The 19,134-nt window shown below is 41.7% G+C and overlaps 1 protein-coding gene across 1 annotated transcript in view; it reads right to left on the bottom strand.

The window, feature by feature from the left end:
• Positions 1 to 19,112, bottom strand: part of PRKDC (protein kinase, DNA-activated, catalytic subunit) — a 236,358-nt gene extending 217,246 nt beyond the window's left edge. The window contains exons 1-10 of the mRNA XM_080647098.1: positions 18,913 to 19,112; positions 17,370 to 17,446; positions 17,173 to 17,265; positions 15,322 to 15,396; positions 14,508 to 14,616; positions 13,983 to 14,095; positions 13,797 to 13,896; positions 7,597 to 7,652; positions 7,484 to 7,514; positions 6,312 to 6,469 (exon numbers count right to left, since the gene is read on the bottom strand). Coding sequence (XP_080503224.1) covers positions 6,312 to 6,469; positions 7,484 to 7,514; positions 7,597 to 7,652; positions 13,797 to 13,896; positions 13,983 to 14,095; positions 14,508 to 14,616; positions 15,322 to 15,396; positions 17,173 to 17,265; positions 17,370 to 17,446; positions 18,913 to 19,066 — 966 coding nt within the window. The 5' untranslated portion in view covers positions 19,067 to 19,112. The remainder of the gene's footprint in view (positions 1 to 6,311; positions 6,470 to 7,483; positions 7,515 to 7,596; positions 7,653 to 13,796; positions 13,897 to 13,982; positions 14,096 to 14,507; positions 14,617 to 15,321; positions 15,397 to 17,172; positions 17,266 to 17,369; positions 17,447 to 18,912) is intronic.
• Positions 19,113 to 19,134: the final 22 nt, after the last annotated feature.

The following is a 19,134-nucleotide window of genomic DNA, read 5'->3' as shown; positions in this document are numbered from 1 at the left end:
GTACTCTTCTATATATTTTTAATTACATGCAACTAACCTGAAAATGTTTTTCATAAAAACTTTGTAAAAAGGTATTGGATAAGAAAAATTCTTCAGGAGCAATGTTTAAAAATTTAAAATGCAGGACATATAGTAGTCAAGACAATATTAGAAAAGAAAAAAATTAAGTTGGAGGATATCCACTACTTTATTTCAAGACTTAATATAAAGGCAGAGTAATCAAGACAGTGAGGTAGTGATGTAAGGATAGACAAAAAGATGAATGGAACAAAACAGAGAGTACACAAATAAACCCACACATATTTGTTCTACTGATTTTTAACAAAGGTACCAAGGAAAGTCAATGAGAAAAAAGGGTCTTTTCAGCAAGTGGTGCTCAAACCAAAAAAGTGAGGGGGGAAAATAACTCCAACCCTTACTTAACACTATACACAAAAGTAATTCAAAATAGATTATAGACCTAAACGTAAATGCTAAAAACTATAAATTGCAAAGCATCTTGAAGAAAAATAAAAGAAAATCTCTGCACTCATGGAATAAACAAATATTTTCTACATAGGATACAGAAAGGAAGAACTAGTTGGAAAATTGGTAAAATGTCATCGAACGTTTAAAACTTCTGCTCGTTGAAAGATACTGTTAAGCAAATGGAAAGGCAAACATCATGGCAGCATATGACTGCCTCTTTGTATCTCTCCTTAAATCTACAACTAGTCAAACACCTATAATCCAACAAACATTCCTCTGCTCAACACATTAGGATACCTAAGCGATCCATACATCAGTATATTAGTACATTAGAAGGTGGGCATATTAAAAGACATACGGGAGGCAGGCTGGGGGAAGAACAGAGACAGTAACTATACCTGCTCTTCCCTGGCCACCAAGGTTAAGCCTGTGGCCCCAGTGAACAGAGTAGCAGTGGAGGAGACAGGGTGTGACCTCCACAACATAGACTATGATAGAAGAGAGGCGGCAGCAGTGTCGGCACCAAGAATCCGGCTCCCGCCCCCAAGCACAGTGGTGCTCTCACCACCAGAAAGACTGGTGGCAGCAGTAGACTCATCTCCAGCCTCCCACACACAGTGCAGCAGTGCCAGCTGCCATAAGGAGCCAGGGAGCAGCATGATTACCTAATGAACGGGGTCTCCTCTCATCTGCCACCTCCCCCCTATGATGGTGGTGCCCTGAGACACAGGCAACCTGAATACTGCGAGGGCACCCACACCAGTCACCCAGGCAGCAGCGACTCCCACAGCCATAGCAATGTCCCCACCTATCGTGACCTGGGAGGCACAAGCAGCTCATGTTAGAGAAAAGAAAAACTTGCACTATTGCACCCTCTACTGGAAAACTAAAGAAAGACCTTTATTATCAACATGTTGAATTGTTAAAATCCAAACAGTACCCAAGTAAGTGTTCACTATTCTAATGCACTGGCAGAAGAAGAAACCATCAAGTACCATGAAAAATCAAGGTAACAAGATATCACAGAAAAAATGAAATTCTCTAGAAACCCAACTCAAAGTCATAGTGAACTAAATGATAAAAGAATTCAAAATAGCAATCTTAAAGAGACTCAATGACATACAAGAACATCAGAAAGACAGTTTTATGAGCTCAAGAATAAAATAAATGAACAAAAGTCGTACTGTACAAAGAGATTAAAACTAGAAAAAAAGAATCAAACAAATTCTGGAACTAAAGAACTAAAATGAAATGAAGAATATATTAGAAAGCACTGGAAATAGAGAAGACCATATGGAAGAAAGAATTAGTGAGCTTGAAGTTAGAAATTGTTCAGATGGAAGAGAAGAACTAAGATTATCTTTAAAATAAAAGAACTCTACGAGAACTGTCCGATTCCATTAAAAAGAGCAACATAAGGATACTGGGTACCCCAGAAGGAAAAGAGACGAAGAATGAAACAGAGAGCCTATTCAAATAAATTATCAATGAGAACTTCCCAAGCCTAGGAAAGAAATGGAACATACAAGCATAAGAAGCTAACAGAACCCCTAATTATCTCAATGCAAAAAGAACTTCTCTCCAAGATACATAGTATTAAAACTGTCAATGGTTCATAATAAAGAGAGAATTCTCAAGGCAGTGGGGGGAGGGGGAAATAACCTACAAAGGAAAAACCAACAGATAATCATCAGATTTTTTTAGTAGAAACTCTACAGGAGAGAGCAGAACGATATATTCAAAATATCAAAAGATGGTAATGGCCAGACAGTAATACTCTATGTAACAAAGTTATCCATTAGATATGAAGGAGAAATAAAGGCTTTCAAACAAAAACTGGGGGAATTGACCACCAAAAGACCTGCACTACAAGAAATGTTGAAAGGGGCTCTTCTACCTGAAACAAAAAGACATAAAACTGAGTAAAGTGAAACACACAGACAGAATAAGAAAAAATGCAACTACATTTCAGAAGAGCGTACTAAATATATAATTATAATATAAAGTTTAAAGGGGAAAAAAGTGAAAACAACTATAGCTACTTCAATTTCTTCACAAACACACAATATAAAAAAAGTAATTTGTGCCAATCCTATATAATAAAAGGCTAATATGCAAATTGTCCCCATGGGAGTTTGACAACTGGGAGTTCAACCACTCACTATGATGTGCGCTGACCACCAGGGGGCGGTGTGGAACAAAGGAAGACCCCAGCCACAGCTGGAAGGCCCCAATTGGCCCTGATCGCCAGCCAGGCCTAGGGACCCTACCCTTGCATGAATTTCGTGCACCGGGCCTCTAGTCCAAATATAAATGGGATGAGGTAACTGATGGAACCGGTATAGGCAAATGAAGATAACATGCTATCAGAAGAAACAGGACTATTTTTTCAAACGGATATATATCCTTTTTTTCAATTTGAAAGGAATATATTTATCTCACCTTTTCCTGGACAAGTAAATGGCTTTGGTCATTTGTACAGAGATTCTAAAAACTGGCTTTCAGCCAAATGAACATTATCATGATAAGCTTGAGCTCTGACCTCAATCCCTGTGAAGTCTGCTCTGATGGCCTAGGCTGGACATATAAGCCTGGAAGATGCTTCTGGCAGCTCCACGCTTTCCTCCCCACCCTCCTCAAATTAGTTTTTTTTTTTTTAATAGATTTTTATTGATTTCAGAGAGGAAGGGAGAGGGAGAGAGATAGAAACATCAATGAGAGAGAATTATTGATCAGCTGCCTCCTGCATGTCCCCCACTGGGGATTGAGCCCGCAACCCCGGACACAGACCCTTGACTGGAATCGAACCTGGGACCCTTCAGTCCGCAGGCCGATGCTCTATCCACTGAGCCAAACCTGCTAGGGCTCAAATTAGTATTTTAAACCATCCTTATGGTAACCACAAAACAAAAATGCAGAGCTCAGACATAAAACACTAAAAAGAAGGAAGTGAAGAAAAACATTATAGAAAACCACCAAACTAAAACAACACACAAAAACACAAGGTAAAAGAAACAATGGAGCAATCAGAAAACAAAATATAAAATGGTAATAGTAAGCCCTCATATATTAATAATCAACCTAAATGTAAATGGAAATCAAAGGCCAAAAGCAGCTAGATGAATTTTTAAAACAAGACCCAACTATATGCTGCCTTCAAGAGACTCATCTCAGCTCCAAAGACATAGGCTCAAAGTGAAGGGGTAGAAGATGATATTCCAAAAAAATTGCATCCAGAGAAATGTGGGGTAGCCATACTTATATCAGACAAAATAGATTTCAAGAAAAAAAATGGTAAAAATTTAAAAAAAGAACATGATAAAGGGGACAATCCATCAAAATAAATTTATTAAGCCGAAACCGGTTTGGCTCAGTGGATAGAGCGTCGGCCTGCGGACTGAAGGGTCCCAGGTTCGATTCCGGTCAGGGGCATGTACCTTGGTTGCGGGCACGTCCCCAGTAGGGGGTGAGCAGGAGGCAACTGATCGGTGTTTCTCTCTCATCGATGTTTCTAACTCTCTATCCCTCTCCCTTCCTCTCTGTAAAAAATCAATAAAATATATAAAAAAAATAATAATAAAAAAAATTATTAATATATTAGAGGCCCAGTACACGAATTCATGCATGGGTGGGATCCGGCCGGCCCGGCCCCAATCGGGGTGGATCAGGGCCGAGCCTGTCGGGAGAAGGAGACAGTGGGCGAATGGCCAGCAGGCCCCACCCCTGATTGGGTGGGGGGGCCAACTGGGGGTCAGCAACTGGAGCAGGGGCCATGGGAGGTTGGCCGGCCAGTTCCTCCCCTGATTGGTGTGTGTGGGGGCTAACAGGGGGTGGAGCTGGCTGGGGGAAGGGGTCAAGGGCCAATCAGGGTGGTGGGGGCCTTTGTGGGTGGGGCCAGCCATGGGGAGGGGCTTCAGGTTGGCCAGCCAGCCCCGCCCCCTATTAGGGTTGGGGGGCAATCAGGGGCAGGGCAGGGCAGGGCCGGCCACGAGGAGGGACTGTCGGCCGATTGGGGTGGTGCAGGCCCATCAGGGTCAGGGCCAGCCAGGGGGAGGGACTGCAGGAGGCTGGCCGGCCGGCCCTGCCCCCTATTGGGGTAGGGAGGGCAATCAGGGGTGGGGCCAGCTGGGGGGAGGGGCTGCAGGCTGATCGGGGTAGTGGGGGCCCACTGAAGGCAGGGCCGGCAGGGGGGAGGGGCCTAAGTCGCAGTCCAACATCCTTAGCACTGCCGGGGAGGCAGGACAGGCTTCCGCCACCACCGCTGTGCTCGCCAGCCATCAGCCCGGCTTGTGGCTGAGCAGCGCTCCCCCTGCGGGAGTGCACTGACCACCAGGGAGCAGCTCCTGCATTGAGCATCTGCCCCCTGGTGGTCAGTGCGTGTCATAGTGACCGGTCTTTCCCGCCAGTCAGTCGATTTGCATATTACCCTTATATTATATAAGATATGCATAGCCCATGGACACAGACAATAGTGAAGGCCTGGGGTGGGGGGGGGGGGCAAAGAGGGAAAAGTGGAAGACATGTGAAATACCCTGAACAATAAAAGTTTTTTTAAAAGGGCTAAAATTAAAAAGACCTACAATACCAGATGTTTATAAGGACGTGGGGTGACTGAAATTATCATACATTGCTGGTGAGAATGTAAAATGGTGCAACTAGCTTGGAGAAGAGTTCAGGAGTTTCTTATAAAGTTTATAAGAAAAACCATGTGACACAGCAACTCCACTTCTAGGTTTTTACTCAAGAGAAATGAAAACTTATGTCCACAAAAATACTTGGTCACAAATGTTCTTTGCTATTTCATTTAAAACAGCTCCAAACTGGAAACCATGTAATATCCATAAACAAACCATGATATATCCCTACAATGGAAAATTATCTGTGCCAAAGTTCAAATTGGTCTTCATGTGAATTTAACTACCACTTATAACATTCAAATTTAACTACCGCTTATAACATTTTTGCTCCAAACAAAACTTTTATTGTGTCCCTTCACTTTTCCTTCAGAGCCAACCTAAGAAATCTAATTCCGTAACAGCCAGGCTGAACAGCAGGTATTTCCAGACACCTTTAGATGCTCTAAACCAGCGGTCGCCAACCGGTGGCCCACGGACCACTGGTGGTCCGTGAGGTCCGAAAGGCTAGCGACAGCTGCTCTAAACCGCAATCCCAAGCACATTCTCTTTAGCCAACTGAGACGTGTTTCTAAACTTGCAGGCTCAACCACATTCTATCTAGATGGAAAACGCCAGCCCAGCTGGTGTGGCTCAGTGGTTGAACATCAATCCAACCAGGAGGTTGCCGGTTTAATTCCCAGTCAGGGCACATGCCCGGGTTGTGGGTTCAATCCCTGGTAGGAGGCGTTCAGGAGACAGCTGATCAAAGCTTCTCCCTGTGGATGTTTCTATCTCTCCCTCTCTCTGAAATCAATAGGCGGGAAACACCCAAGGGCAAATGGGCTCTCCTTGTTCTTGAAGTAACACAAACATAAGCACCTTATTTAACAGCTGACCCTCACCTCTAGGGAGATGTGTTTCCTCCTCCCCACCTGGATCTCTCTGACTCAAAGAAGGCCAGACATCCTAGCCATTCTTTGCTTCCCCTCCTCATCACCACTTCTGAAGAATCTTGACTCTGAGGCCCTGATCACATCTGGTATCTTCCTAGCTTTCTTTCAATCCTGCTGCTATCCAGATGACTGATTAATAACCAAGCTTTTTCCTTTAAATACTACAGAAGCTAATGAATCTACTTGTACTTATTTTTCAAATGCATTATGCACAAGATTGGAATTTAATTTTTTTGCATAGAAAAAAATATTTTTAAATGTTAAATTTTAGTACCTGTTTCAGAAAAGAGTCCAGAGCTGAATGTGCAGCTTTTTTCAATTCTATGTTTGTGTAGCTACACCATTTTGACATTACTTCAAATAAAGAAACGTAGTTGTCCAGAAGGCAGGTGCTAAATTGAGATGCGTGCAGGGTAAATAAGCATAAGCCAGCTGCAAATGCAAATATCACTGTATTTAAAATAGGACCACAATGCACAACAAAGAACCAAGAAGGCTCCAGTACATGTCAAAATTAAAACTATCCATGAAGACCCCGTATCATTACACTATAATGCCCTAAGGCCGTGGTCGGCAAACTGCAGCTCGTGAGCCACATGCGGCTCTTTGGCCCCTTGAATGTGGCTCTTCCACAAAATACCATGGTCTGGGCTAGTCTATTTTGAAGAAGTGGCATTAGAAGAAGTTTAAGTTTAAAAAATTTGGCTCTCAAAAGACATTTCAATCGTTGTACTGTTGATATTTGGCTCTGTTGACTAATGCGTTTGCCGACCACTGCCCTAAGTTCCTGATCAGAGTTCAAATGCCGCTAACCTCCACTTGAATCAACAGGTCCATGATTTCGCCAATTACCCCCAAAGTTCAGAAGTAGGAGCAAACCATCTGTATCTCCTAAATTATGCTCTAAAGTAATTTTTTTAAATCATGTAATCTAGGTGTGACGATCTCAACCAAAATTGTGGTAAACACGAAGTCCCCCAACACCTCCCCTCCCTCCCTCTCGCCTCCTAACCTACTTTACCTTCTCCTTCTCTGTCCTCCCCACTTCTCTCCTCTCCTCTCTTTTCCCTTAGACCAGTGGTCGGCAAACCATTAGTCAACAGAGCCAAATATCAACAGTACAACGATTGAAATTTCTTTGGAGAGCCACATATTTTAAACTTAAACTTCTTCTAATGCCACTTCTTCAAAATAGACTCGCCCAGGCCATGGTATTTTGTGGAAGAGCCACACTCAAGGGGCCAAAGAGCCGCATGTGGTTCGCGAGCCGCATTTTGCAGACCACGGCCTTAGACCAACTGCTTATGGCATGTCAGCCTCAGGCTCAGGGCATCCAGGCATCAGCCCTAGAGCCACATTTACTTTCATTTATAGTTTAAATAAAAGTTTACTTAAGACATTAATTTAATAACAAATTATTCTACTTCATTAAATATAGAATCTTACCTAAGGGCACTGCATATCTCTTCAGATCAATCTATTTAAAAAAAAAAACTACCATCATTGTTTGACAATCACAAGTCTCAACTGTAAATGAATTCAAATAATATTAATTTCACCTGAGGATGAATTGCCTTTAATGCAAAATCAAAAATCTCCCTTGAAGTCTGGGGATCTGGGGAAAGAAAAGCAGCTCTGTTATAAATCATAACATTATCATCTGACAAACCTCACAAATGACTTTACAAGTAACAACTTTATTTCAGAGAGCTTGACATCTATATTAACCCCAACAGTCTCTTGTAAATTCAGGAATAACAACTTCTATCATTAAATTCAGCTAGAGAGCTGCAAGTTAGTATTACTGCTGCACAATTATTATTTCAGTAAAGTAAGAAGAAAACCTGGAATAATAAAGACATAAGTTTATATTTCAACTTACTTGCAAACTGTTAGGTTATCTCTGCGCCTCAGTGTTCTAATCTGTAAAAAGGGTCACTATGTATTTTCTTTTACAGATGTTTGGAGAATTAAAGAAGGCCAAACACATTATTATTTTCCCAATATTCCCAAGCATTTATTCTACACATAGTATAAGCCAACTAATTATGGGAATTATAATAATGAAAATATGATCTTTGAACTTCACAGTAAACATATTATCTAAAAGGGAAGATAAAACAGGCAACCAATTATACTCTGAGGCTCTAATCCTGGCCTGATTGACATCACAGTTATTTGCATAACTGTCTCTCAAGAGTAGTCACTGCAGCTGTGCAGAAATCATGCTTTATTCATCACTGAGTTCTCTGCTCCTGTAACAGTGAATTGCAAACAGCAAAGGTTCAAGAATTGTGTGCTTTGATTGCCAGGACTGATGTATTTGAAACGCAGCCCAGATGTGATAGAGGGTGAAGGGGTCAGAGAGAACCATTGGCATGTTTGGAGGATAATGCCATGAAAGACATACAAAAAAAGCTACTCTGGCATACAAAACAAGGAAAGATTTCTTCTGGCAGTGAGTATCCAAGACAGGCTTTATAGGCAAGGCAGCACCTGGGTTGGACCTAAAAGAACAGGTATACTAGCTGGGGAAAAGGTCATTCAATAGAAAGTGACAGTGTACACAGAAGTGTGCAGACAGGGCACCAGGCACTTGTCAGTGCACAGCTGGTCTAGAATGAGTGAGCTTTGTGAACATAGTGGAGCCCAGGGATTCAAGAGCTCTCAGTAGCGGGAATGAACGCCTTCTCAGCCTCCATGCCTTCTCCCAGGCTTTGCTTCCCCTGTCCACTCACCTGTGCCCATCTCTCCTTTCTCATGGACTGCTTCCACTACGAGCATCCTCAACTGAAGCTGCCCTTGTTGAGCTGGACCCACTCTGCCACTCTGGTTTCTTTGCATTCAGACCCCTCCCAGAGTGAGGCAGTACCACACTCCCTCGTCGAGATTCTCCTTACATCCTTGCCTCAGTCTCTCTGCTCTTGCTCTCTAGCTATTCTTACTCACACTCATAGCTTTACATATTATCTCTACATTGAAGACTTCCTAATTTGTATCTTGAAGTCTAATTTCTCCTGCAAGATCCAGTTTTACACATGCAACAGCACAGTAAACATCTAAGCTTGGATGTTCCATAGGTTCCAAGTTTCTGCCTGAAATCTGGTCCTCTCCCATCCCACCCAGCTTAAAACACCAGATTCAGGCAGTCCCTCTTAAAAGGCTGGCAAACTAATTTACATGGTCCTGCTCCCTCTGAGCTCCAGCGCTTGGCAGGGGCACTGGGAAACCAAGGACATACGAGGAGGAACTGGACTGTCTGGCATCAGGGTAGGAACTCGGGGGCAGCTTTCTCCCAGACAGAGGTGCTCACAGGGGTCACTGTTCCTATGCTGAGACCTCCCCCACCACAGAGTGGACTGGCAGCCATATCTGAATTTCCATCAGCCTGGCCCACACTGTTTGCTCTGCCCTGGTGATTCCATGAGACTCCACCACAGCCAACTCGCAGCCCTACCCAAGCAGTTTGCAGATGCTTTTCCATATGAATAGCCTGTCCTGGCTCAGGGCTCAGACTTTCCTAAAATCTCTTAAACAAGCAGCATCTAGCATCAGCATGCCCCATACCTATCAATAAGAGGCCCAAGGCCCAGCACTAGCAGCCTGCCTTGATTCACAGCTTAGCCCAGGGGTGGGCAAACTTTTGACTCGAGGGCCACAATGGGTTCTTAAACTGGACCGGAGGGCCGGAACAAAAGCATGGATGGAGTGTTTGTGTGAACTAATATAAATTCAAAGTAAAGGAGCGGAGGGGAGAGCAAGAGAACCGGATAGAAGAGCTGGATCCAGCCCGCGGGCCGTAGTTTGCCCAAGGCTGGCTTAGCCTCATCTGAGCACCTCCAAGCCCAATACAAGTATAAGCCGTCTGCAGATCGCTTGGTAGCTCCTGCCAAGTGGCCCCAGGCAGTGGCTGATTTTGCAGCTCCCTGGAAGCCCTAGAGCCAGTGCACCCGCTGGACAGCTTCAGACCATACCAGATTAATACTCTACACATCCATAAGCACCACATTTAAGGGGCAGACTCAGTGAACACCAAAGCCCCCCTAAAGCAAGTCCCACTCCATACAGGTGCACAGCAGCTCTTCCACTGTAGTCGAAGCTGGTCCTCAGAGCCAATTGGCCTGGAGGTCAACTCCTCCCAGAGAGGCCAACAGCAATCAAGGCTCAACTACAAGACTTTGTGCACAGCCCACAGAGGGGCACACCTGGAGTGCCCAGCTCAGGGGTCTGGGGAGGCCAAGCCGCTGAGCCCTACAGGACACCTATTATACAAGGCCAGGAGACATAGCAGCTCTACATAATACAGAGGAACAAACATAGGGAAGCAGCCAAAATGAGGAGACAAATAAACATGTCATAGATGAAAAAACAGAAGAAATCTTCAGAAAGAAAAATAAATGAAATGGAAGCAAGCAAATTACTGGATACAGAGTTCAAAACAATGTTTATAAGATTGCTCAAGAATCTTAATGAGCCCTAACTGGTTTGGCTCAGTGGATAGAGCGTTGGCCTGCAGACTGAAGGGTCCCAGGATTGATTCCAGTCAAGGGCATGTACCTTGGTTGCGGGCACATCCCCAGTGGCGGGTGTGCAGGAGGCAGCTGATTGATGTTTCTCTCTCATCGATGTTTCTAGCTCTCTATCCCTCTCCCTTCCTCTCTGTAAAATATCAATAAAATATATTTTAAAAAATAAATAAATAAATAAGGGTAGTTTAAGTGACCTCTGGGAAAACATCAAGCATAACAACATTGGAATCACAGGAGTACCAGAAGGAGGAGAGAGATAACAAAGAACTGAAAACCTATTTGAAGAAATAATGACAGGCCCTAGCCCCGTGGTCGGCAAACTGCGGCTCGCGAGCCACATGCGGCTCTTTGGCCCCTTGAGTGTGGCTCTTCCACAAAATACCACGGCCTGGGCGAGTCTATTTTGAAGAAGTGGCATTAGAAGAAGTTTAAGTTTAAAAAATTTGGCTCTCAAAAGAAATTTCAATCATTATACTGTTAATATTTGGCTCTGTTGACTAATGAGTTTGCCAACCACTGCCCTAGCCCATTTGGCTCAGTGGATAGAGCATCAGCCTGAGGACTGAAGGGTCCCAGGTTCGATTCTGGTCAAGGGCACATGCCTGGTTGCAGGCTCAGTCCCCAGTAGGATGTGTGCAGGAAGTAGCCGATCAATGATTCTCATCATTGATGTTTCTATCTCTCCCTCTCCCTTCCTCTCTGAAATCAATAAAAATATATTTTTAAAAAAGAAAGAAAGAATGACAAAATACTTCCCTAACCTGGTGAAGGAAATAGACTTACAAGATAAACCCAAGAGGTCCACACCAAGACACATAAGTATAATGCCGAAGGGAGAGAATCTTAAAAGGAAGACAGTTACCTGCAAGGGAACTCCCGTAAGATTGTCATTTGATTTCTCAACAGAAACTTTGCAGGACAGAAGGAAATGGCACAAAGTACTTAAAGTGATGAAAAACAAGGACTTGCAACCATGGTTGCTGTCATTTACGATCGAAGCACAGATAAAGAACTTCCCATACGGAGCGGTGGGGGCTTGTCCAGGGAATGGCTGAGGGTGGGGTGGGGGGGTCAATTGGGGGAAAAGGAAACATGTAAAACTTTAGACAATAAGAAAAAAGACCTTCCCATACAAGAAAAAGCTAAAAGAGTTCATCACCAGCAAACTAGTAGTACAAGTAATGTTGAAGGAACATCTTTAACAAGGAGAAAAAAAAGATAAAAAATATGAAGAATAAAATGGTAATAACTACATACCTATCAATAAACCCTTTAATATACATGGATTAAATGCTACAAGCAAAAGACATAGGGTGGCTGAATGGATAAAAAAAAAACAAAATCCATACATATGCTGGGTCCAAGAGACCCTCTTCAAGACTGAAAGACACACAGACTGAAAGTAAAGGAAATGAAATAGATATCACCTGCAAATAGAAACAAAAACAAAAAAAGCTGTGGTAGCAATACTTACATCATCAAAATAGACTTTAAAACAAAGGCTATAACAAGACACAAAGAAAGACACTACAATTCCACTTCTGGGTATTTATTCAAAGAAAATCAGAACACTAATTCAAAAAGAAATATGTATCACTATCTTCACTGCAACATTACTTACAATAGCCAACATATGGAAACAACCTAAGTGGCCATCAATAGACAAATGAATAAAGAAAAGATGGTACATACACACAATGGAATAGTCATAAAAAATAATGAAATTTTGCCTTGGCCAACGCAGCTCAGTGGTTAGAGTGTCAGCCTGCAGACCAGAGGGTCGTGGGTTCGAGTTCTGTTCAAAGGCACATACCTGGATTGCAGGTTCGAAACCTCGGTCAGGGTATGTGCAGGAGGCAAAGAATCAATATGTCTCTCTCACATGAATGTTTCTTTCTCTCTCCCTCCCCCTATGCCCTCCCTTCTACTCTCTCTAGAGATCAATGAAAAAAATATCCATGCCCAGCCAGCGAGGCTCATTAGTTGAGTGTCGACCTATGAACCAGGAGGTCACAGTTCAATCACTGGTCAGGGCATATGCCCAGGTTTTGGGCTCAATCCCCAGAGGGGGGTGTGCAGGAGGCAGCCTATCAATGATTCTCTCTCATCATTAATGTTTCTATCTCTCCCTCCCTCTCCCTTTCTCTCTGAAATCAATAAAAAAATATTTTAAAAATAAAAGCAGGGACTCCAACAGATATCTGCATACCCATTTTCCAGCAGCATTATTCACAACTAGAGGCCTGGTGCACGAGATTAGTGCACTCAGAGGGTCCCTCAGCCCAGCCTGCGCCCTCTCGCAGTCCAGGAGCCCTCAGCGATGTCCAACTGAGAGCTAAGCCAGCAGTCAGACATCCTTAGCATTGCCGCGAAGGCGGGAGAGGCTCCCGTCACTGCCACTGGGCTGGCCAACCGTGAGCCCAGCTTCTGGCTGAGCGGCGCTTGCCCTGAGGGAGCACACTGACCACCAGGGGGCAGCTCCTGCATTGAGCATCTGCCCCCTGGTGATCAGTGCACATCATAGCGACAGTTGTTCCGCTGTTCCGTCATTTTGCATATTAACCTTTTATTATGTAGGATAGTCAAAGTGTAGTAGCAATCCCAGTGTCCATTGATGTATGAATGGGTTAAAAAATGTAGTATATACTCATAAAATTGAGTATTAGCATTAAAAAGGAAATTCTGACACATATTACAACATGGATGAACCTTAAAGACATTATGCTAAGTGAAATAAGCCAGGCACAAAAAGTTACATACTCTGAGTGCATTTATATAATCTTGAAATAACAAAATTCAAGATGAAGATAGATCAGTTGTGCTTACAGTAGGAAAGGGGGAGAAAGAGAGGTGAATGTGGCTATGAAAGGTTAGCAGGAAGGATCCTTGTGGTGATGGACTGTGTAGTATCTTGACTGTGGGGGTGCATACACAAGTCTACACATGATAAAACTGCACAAAACTAAATCCAGATACAAAAATGTATGCACATAAAACTAGTGAAACCTGAGTAAGGTCGGTAGATGTTTTCAAAGTCAGTATGTTGGTTGTGCTATTATACTATATCACTAGCCAAAACTGGGTGAAGAACATACATGAGCTCTCTGTATCATTTTTCACAACTGCATGTGAATCCGAAATTGGTTTAAAAGTTCAAAAAATAAATGGGCAATTTAATTTAGACGTACAATTTCTAAATAAAGAAAGAATCAAGTGAAGTCAAGCAATACCTTCTTCCATGGATTTAGTGAAGTTGCACATAAGTGATGACAATCCCTTCAAACATCCTGCTACAACAGGTAGTTTGGGCTCTCTTACTGTTGATGTCATCTAAAAGGAAAGTTTTAAGAAGATACCATTAAAAAAGAAAAATACAACCAAATCTATGGAAGCAGAATATCATAAAGTTTACATACCTGGGTCTTAAGCTCACCCAGAAAAGCCCGGAACAGTTTTTCTGAATTATTTATCATCTCACTAGGATGAACTTCCCCTAATACTCCTAAGAGCTCATATATTTTCTCTAAAACTGAAAAAATAAATTTTAGGTAATTAAAGATCTAAAATAACATTTAGATAAATAACAAAAACTTACAAATAAGAAAATGAGAGAATGTTTAGTTCAAAGCAAAACATACAAAAATCTAGTTTTATGTACCAGAATATTTCCTGATAAGTTTTATGCAAATCTAGTATCATAAACAAATTACATTTGACATGTGTTGTGAGATTTATATTTAAAGAAATAATTTTATAAAGATTAAAATTTTTATAAGTAGAAGTCTTTACACATTGTTTTTGTATGTTTTCATTTTGGTTTATTTTCAGCAAAAAAGGATTCATCTATAAAACATATAAATACCTTGACAGAGACAAACCTAAGTTTTATACTAATAATTTTTAATGTTAACTTTTTAAAATAACATTTAAATGCATCTCACCTGTATCTGGTATTTTTGTTTTCAATGCAAGTTCTCCATAGAATTTGCTAAATAATTCCCCAACTCTAAATTCATCCATGAGTCTAGAACTTCTCAAAGTCTGAAGTAACTAAAAAAATACAAATAAGCATTGGCTCAAGAGGAAAATAATGAAAAGGCATCAGCTACCTAAGTCAGTATGTATACAGCAAAGTTCCAGAATCATGTGTCTCTAGGGGATTTATGCTTGGCCTCTCAGATTATTTGGTAGGTAGGGGCTAAGGTGGTGATATAAGAACAGAAGGGAGTTACAAAGGGGAATAGGGTGTAAACTTAATTTTACTGTCCAAGAAACCAGGAACATGACTAAGCACTTAAGGACCAACAAGACCCAAATAGAGATGCAAAAAGAGAGATCCATCTAGCAGAGAGAAACAAGTGAGACAGAGTCCCAATGACTACTTAAATATAATATACAGACCCATTCTCATGGTAAGGTCCTAGGAAAAAACTCAAAGTTACAATGGGATATATTTTTGGAATTCTTAGTAATTTTAAGAGAAAGGGTAATGAAAGCAGTGGAGGAGCAGTAATGTCTTAGTTATTTTTCCCCTTCATTCTCCTCTAAACCCCAAATACTTCTTTTGCTACCCAGAAGAGTCTGAGAAAAAAATACCAAAGTACTGTTGGGTGATGACTGGAAAACGTGCATTTTATCCACACAGCAATGTCATTTGAGCCTATCCTCCAATATCTCTAACCAAAAATTCCAATTTTCAGTTTCTTAAGTTATATGTTTAATATAGAATGCATGTACTTAGAAATATAAAATTACCTTAATAAGAAGTTCTAGGGCTGGAATCTTACATTTAGCAGCTTTATCCTTTGTATAAACACTGGTACAAGTATTCTAGGTTTTAAAAGGAGACATACCAAAAAATAAGATATAAAACTACATCTCTGAGAAGAGTAATGCCAATATGTGCCATAACACAATTTATTATTTAGCTGTTAAAAATAACATTAGAGTATATAAAAATACAGAATTAAAATTACTGAAAACATTGATGCAATATTCAACGGGAATAATATTAATAACCAAAATAACAAAGTCAATGGAAACCTCAGCAGGATAAAAATAAAAAAGTTAAAGTTATTCCTCTTTCTGTATTTCCCACAACACTTGTTGCCATATATCAAGAAAGAAAGAATGAAAAACAAAAAAATAACTAAAGCAATTCAGAGAAGAATGGCTGGGACTCTACACTACAGTGCAATGAAAGCAGCAGGAGCTTTGGAAGGAGGCAACCCAGCTCCAAGACTGGGGTGAGTTTCTTAACTTGTAAACTAGAGAGATGAAGTACAACATAGATTTGGTAAATATTGAGTGGCAAACTATACTATAAAGAACTTTGTAAACTATAAAGTACTCTATAAATGTTACTCCTACCCTTGAGACAATGTTTTTAAATATTAAGGTTCTAATCGAGAAAGATTAGAAGTCAAAAGAGAATAAAATCAAAACCTGCTATGAAAAGACTGATAAATCATTAAAAACATTTTCTATATTAGAGCTACTTAAAATTTACTAGAGGCCCAGTGCACGGGATTCAAACACTGGTGGGGGGCATGGCCTTCGGGGAGCGCCGCTCATCCCCATCAGCCGAGTGGCTGTGGACCTGCCCTCTGAGTGGCTGCTCTGCTGCGGAGCGCAGCCGCTCATCCCAGTCAGCCAAGCAGTGCTCCCACGGTGGGAGTGCACTGACCACCAGGGGGCAGCTCCTGCGTTGAGTCTTCAGAAAGGACTAAGGAAGTCTGGTGGTCAGTGAGTGTCATAGCAACTGGTCAACAGGTCCTTATGCCGTTTGGTTGCTGGGCTGTTATTACATAGGATAAGATAACTTGCTATAAAATACCATAAACGAAATACATACTTCTTCATCAACACTGAGCATCCAAGAACAAGACTTAAGTTGGGACAAATAAAAACAACTTACCTCAAGATGTGGGCACTTGTTGAAAGCATAAATAAGTCTAATAAAGAACAACTTAATTCATGATTACTAGTTCCTTAGTTCGTTATGAGGAAACCTTAGGGAAGGCAGGTTGAAAGAGAATGGGGGGCATAAAACAGGCAAACTTTTCAGATTGTTGTCAAAGAGAACATGAACTATAGGAAATATGAATCATACCCATGGGAAAAATTCTTTAAAATTGTTTTTTAAAGTATTCTGAGAGCCCTGGCTGGTTTGGCTCAGTGGATAGAGTGTCTTCCTGCAGACTGAAGGGTCCCAGGTTCGATTACCGTCAAGGGCACATGCCCGGGTTGTGGGCTCGTTCCCCAGTAAGGGGCGTGCAAGAGGCAGCCAATCAATGATTCTCTCTCATCATTAATGTCTCTATCTCTCTCTCCCTCTCCCTTCCTCTCTGAAATCAATAAAAAAAAAAAAATTTTAAAAAAGTATTCTGAGATCTCCCCACAATTCAAAAAAACAACTTATTTTGACTGCTCCTATGTAAAAAAAAGTTATCAAATAGTTCTTGACAATGGCCTTAGCTTATTAAATCTAAAAACATGATCAAGCAGAACTAAAAAGACAGAAATCAAATAAAAATCCAAGTTGAACTTACACCATAAATCAAAATGAATATAGGTATATAATGAACTATGTTTTCTCTTCCTTACCTTAATATCAAGAGAATAAGGTGTGATCTTCTGGCCAATTTTTTCTAAGAAAATACATAAAAATTTCAGGATTTCTTCTCGACAATCACGAAACTATAAAAAAAGAAATACACATTGGAGTAAATCTGAGTAGGATTATGAGTCACTTCAACATAAAGGAATATGCAAGAAAAGCAAAATGAAAATGTTCAACTTACTTCATCAATGCTAAGTGATTTCCGAACAAATACAAGCAAACCGAAATCTTTGGAAAAGACTAAGGAAGTCTGTAATGCTGGACAAAAAAAAAAAAGAAGTAAGAGAGAGACCAAGGAGCACTCCATAAACCCATCCTAAAGGGATTGCATGTTTCTCAATTCACCTTTTTAAGTGATAATATGCTAACCTAAGGCTGATGTGCATAGGCAAGGAAAACAAAATTCTAGATATCCCACCGGGATGGGTAGATATGTCACACCTGTAAATTTACTAACTTTACAGGGGGAAAGGAAATCAAGGTGGCAAATAGATTTAAGGGTATTAATCAGCTGACCTTAAAATGGGGAGATAATCCTTAATTACCTGGTGGGCCCACCGTAATCACATGAGAGAGCCCTCACCCATGGAGGGAGGAAGAGTAGACATGGGAAGACAAGACAGGAGAGATTCCTAGCATGAGAGTTACTTGACCCCCTATTACTGGCTGTCACGGTGGAGGGAGGGGGCCAGTGACAGAAGAGATGTGGGTGGCTTCTAGAAGCAAGGACTGTCAACAAGAAAAAAGGGACCTCAGGACTACAATGACAAGGGCCTGAATTCTGCTTAAAAACCTGAGTGAAAAATAAAACGAATTCTCCCCAAAAGCCTTCATAAAGCAAAGTGGCTCTGCCTGATCCCTTTGCTTTAGCTTAGTGAGACCGGTGTTGGCTTCTGATTACAGAACTGTAATATTAACAAACCTGTGTTGCTTTAAACCACTCAATTTAACAGCAGCGACAGAAAACTAATACACTGCTCTACAATCTCTCAATTGAAAAGATATGCATTGAATATTCAGAGTAAACTTGGAAGATTTTTTTACCTAATTCTGATAGTTGTTACATTTTCCCCCATTAATATATCCTTGACAATATACAGATACTATTGTAGCATCTTGTTTAAGGTATTGTTTACATTATTTCTCCACTACATTTAGCAACGACCTCTTAGGAAGAAAATCTCACTTCTTTTACTTAAGAGGACACACCATGGACAAGTTCTGCATTTTTTTAAAGGGATATCACAGACGTTTCCAAGCAGTGATGTATTTTTTAAGTGCTTTAAAAAAGCATTTTTACTACAAAGAAAAAGTTCTCATCCAGGCATTGCTAAAAAGTTAAAAGAACAGCATGACTTTTCAGTTATATTTCTGTAAAGTTTCTCAAAAGTAGGAACAACAAATGTAAAGGTTTGGAAACTGGTGAGTGTAGGCCAAATTATGGTGAAAGAAAATACTTGACTCTCGTTCTTTCTTCCCCCTTTGATAGCAATGGTTGGCAAATTTAGGGCATTTTCACCAACTTGCGTTTTAAAATGCTTCCTCTGGTGTTAAAAGCATATGACTAATCGCTTCTTATACATAGCTACAGAAAGTATGATGACCCACAGCCAAACATCTACACTTCCCAACACCGTGGGGGAAACGCTGGACTGGGAACCTGCAGCCCCTCAGAAACCCGGCATCACCCCCCGCCCCGGCACCTGGCACCGCACGGTACCCACCCAGCACGGCGGGGCCGGCGCTCAGCACGCACTCCTGCCCCAGGCCCCGAATCAGCTGGTGACTGGCCAACGCGGCGCCGCAACGGTCAGCAGCGGACAAGGACTCCTGCAGCTGCAGCAGGGAGCTCTGCACGCCACCCGCAGGGTCGGCCATGACGCCCACCCTCCACCCGCCAAGAGCGCTCCCCCAGCTCCGCCGGAAATGTAGCGGCGCAGGGAGGC

The sequence above is a fragment of the Plecotus auritus genome (genome assembly GCF_963455305.1).
Source record: "Plecotus auritus genome assembly, chromosome: 11".
In the NCBI taxonomy this organism is placed as follows: Eukaryota; Metazoa; Chordata; class Mammalia; order Chiroptera; family Vespertilionidae; genus Plecotus; species Plecotus auritus.
This window is presented reverse-complemented; position numbering and strand designations above follow the sequence as displayed.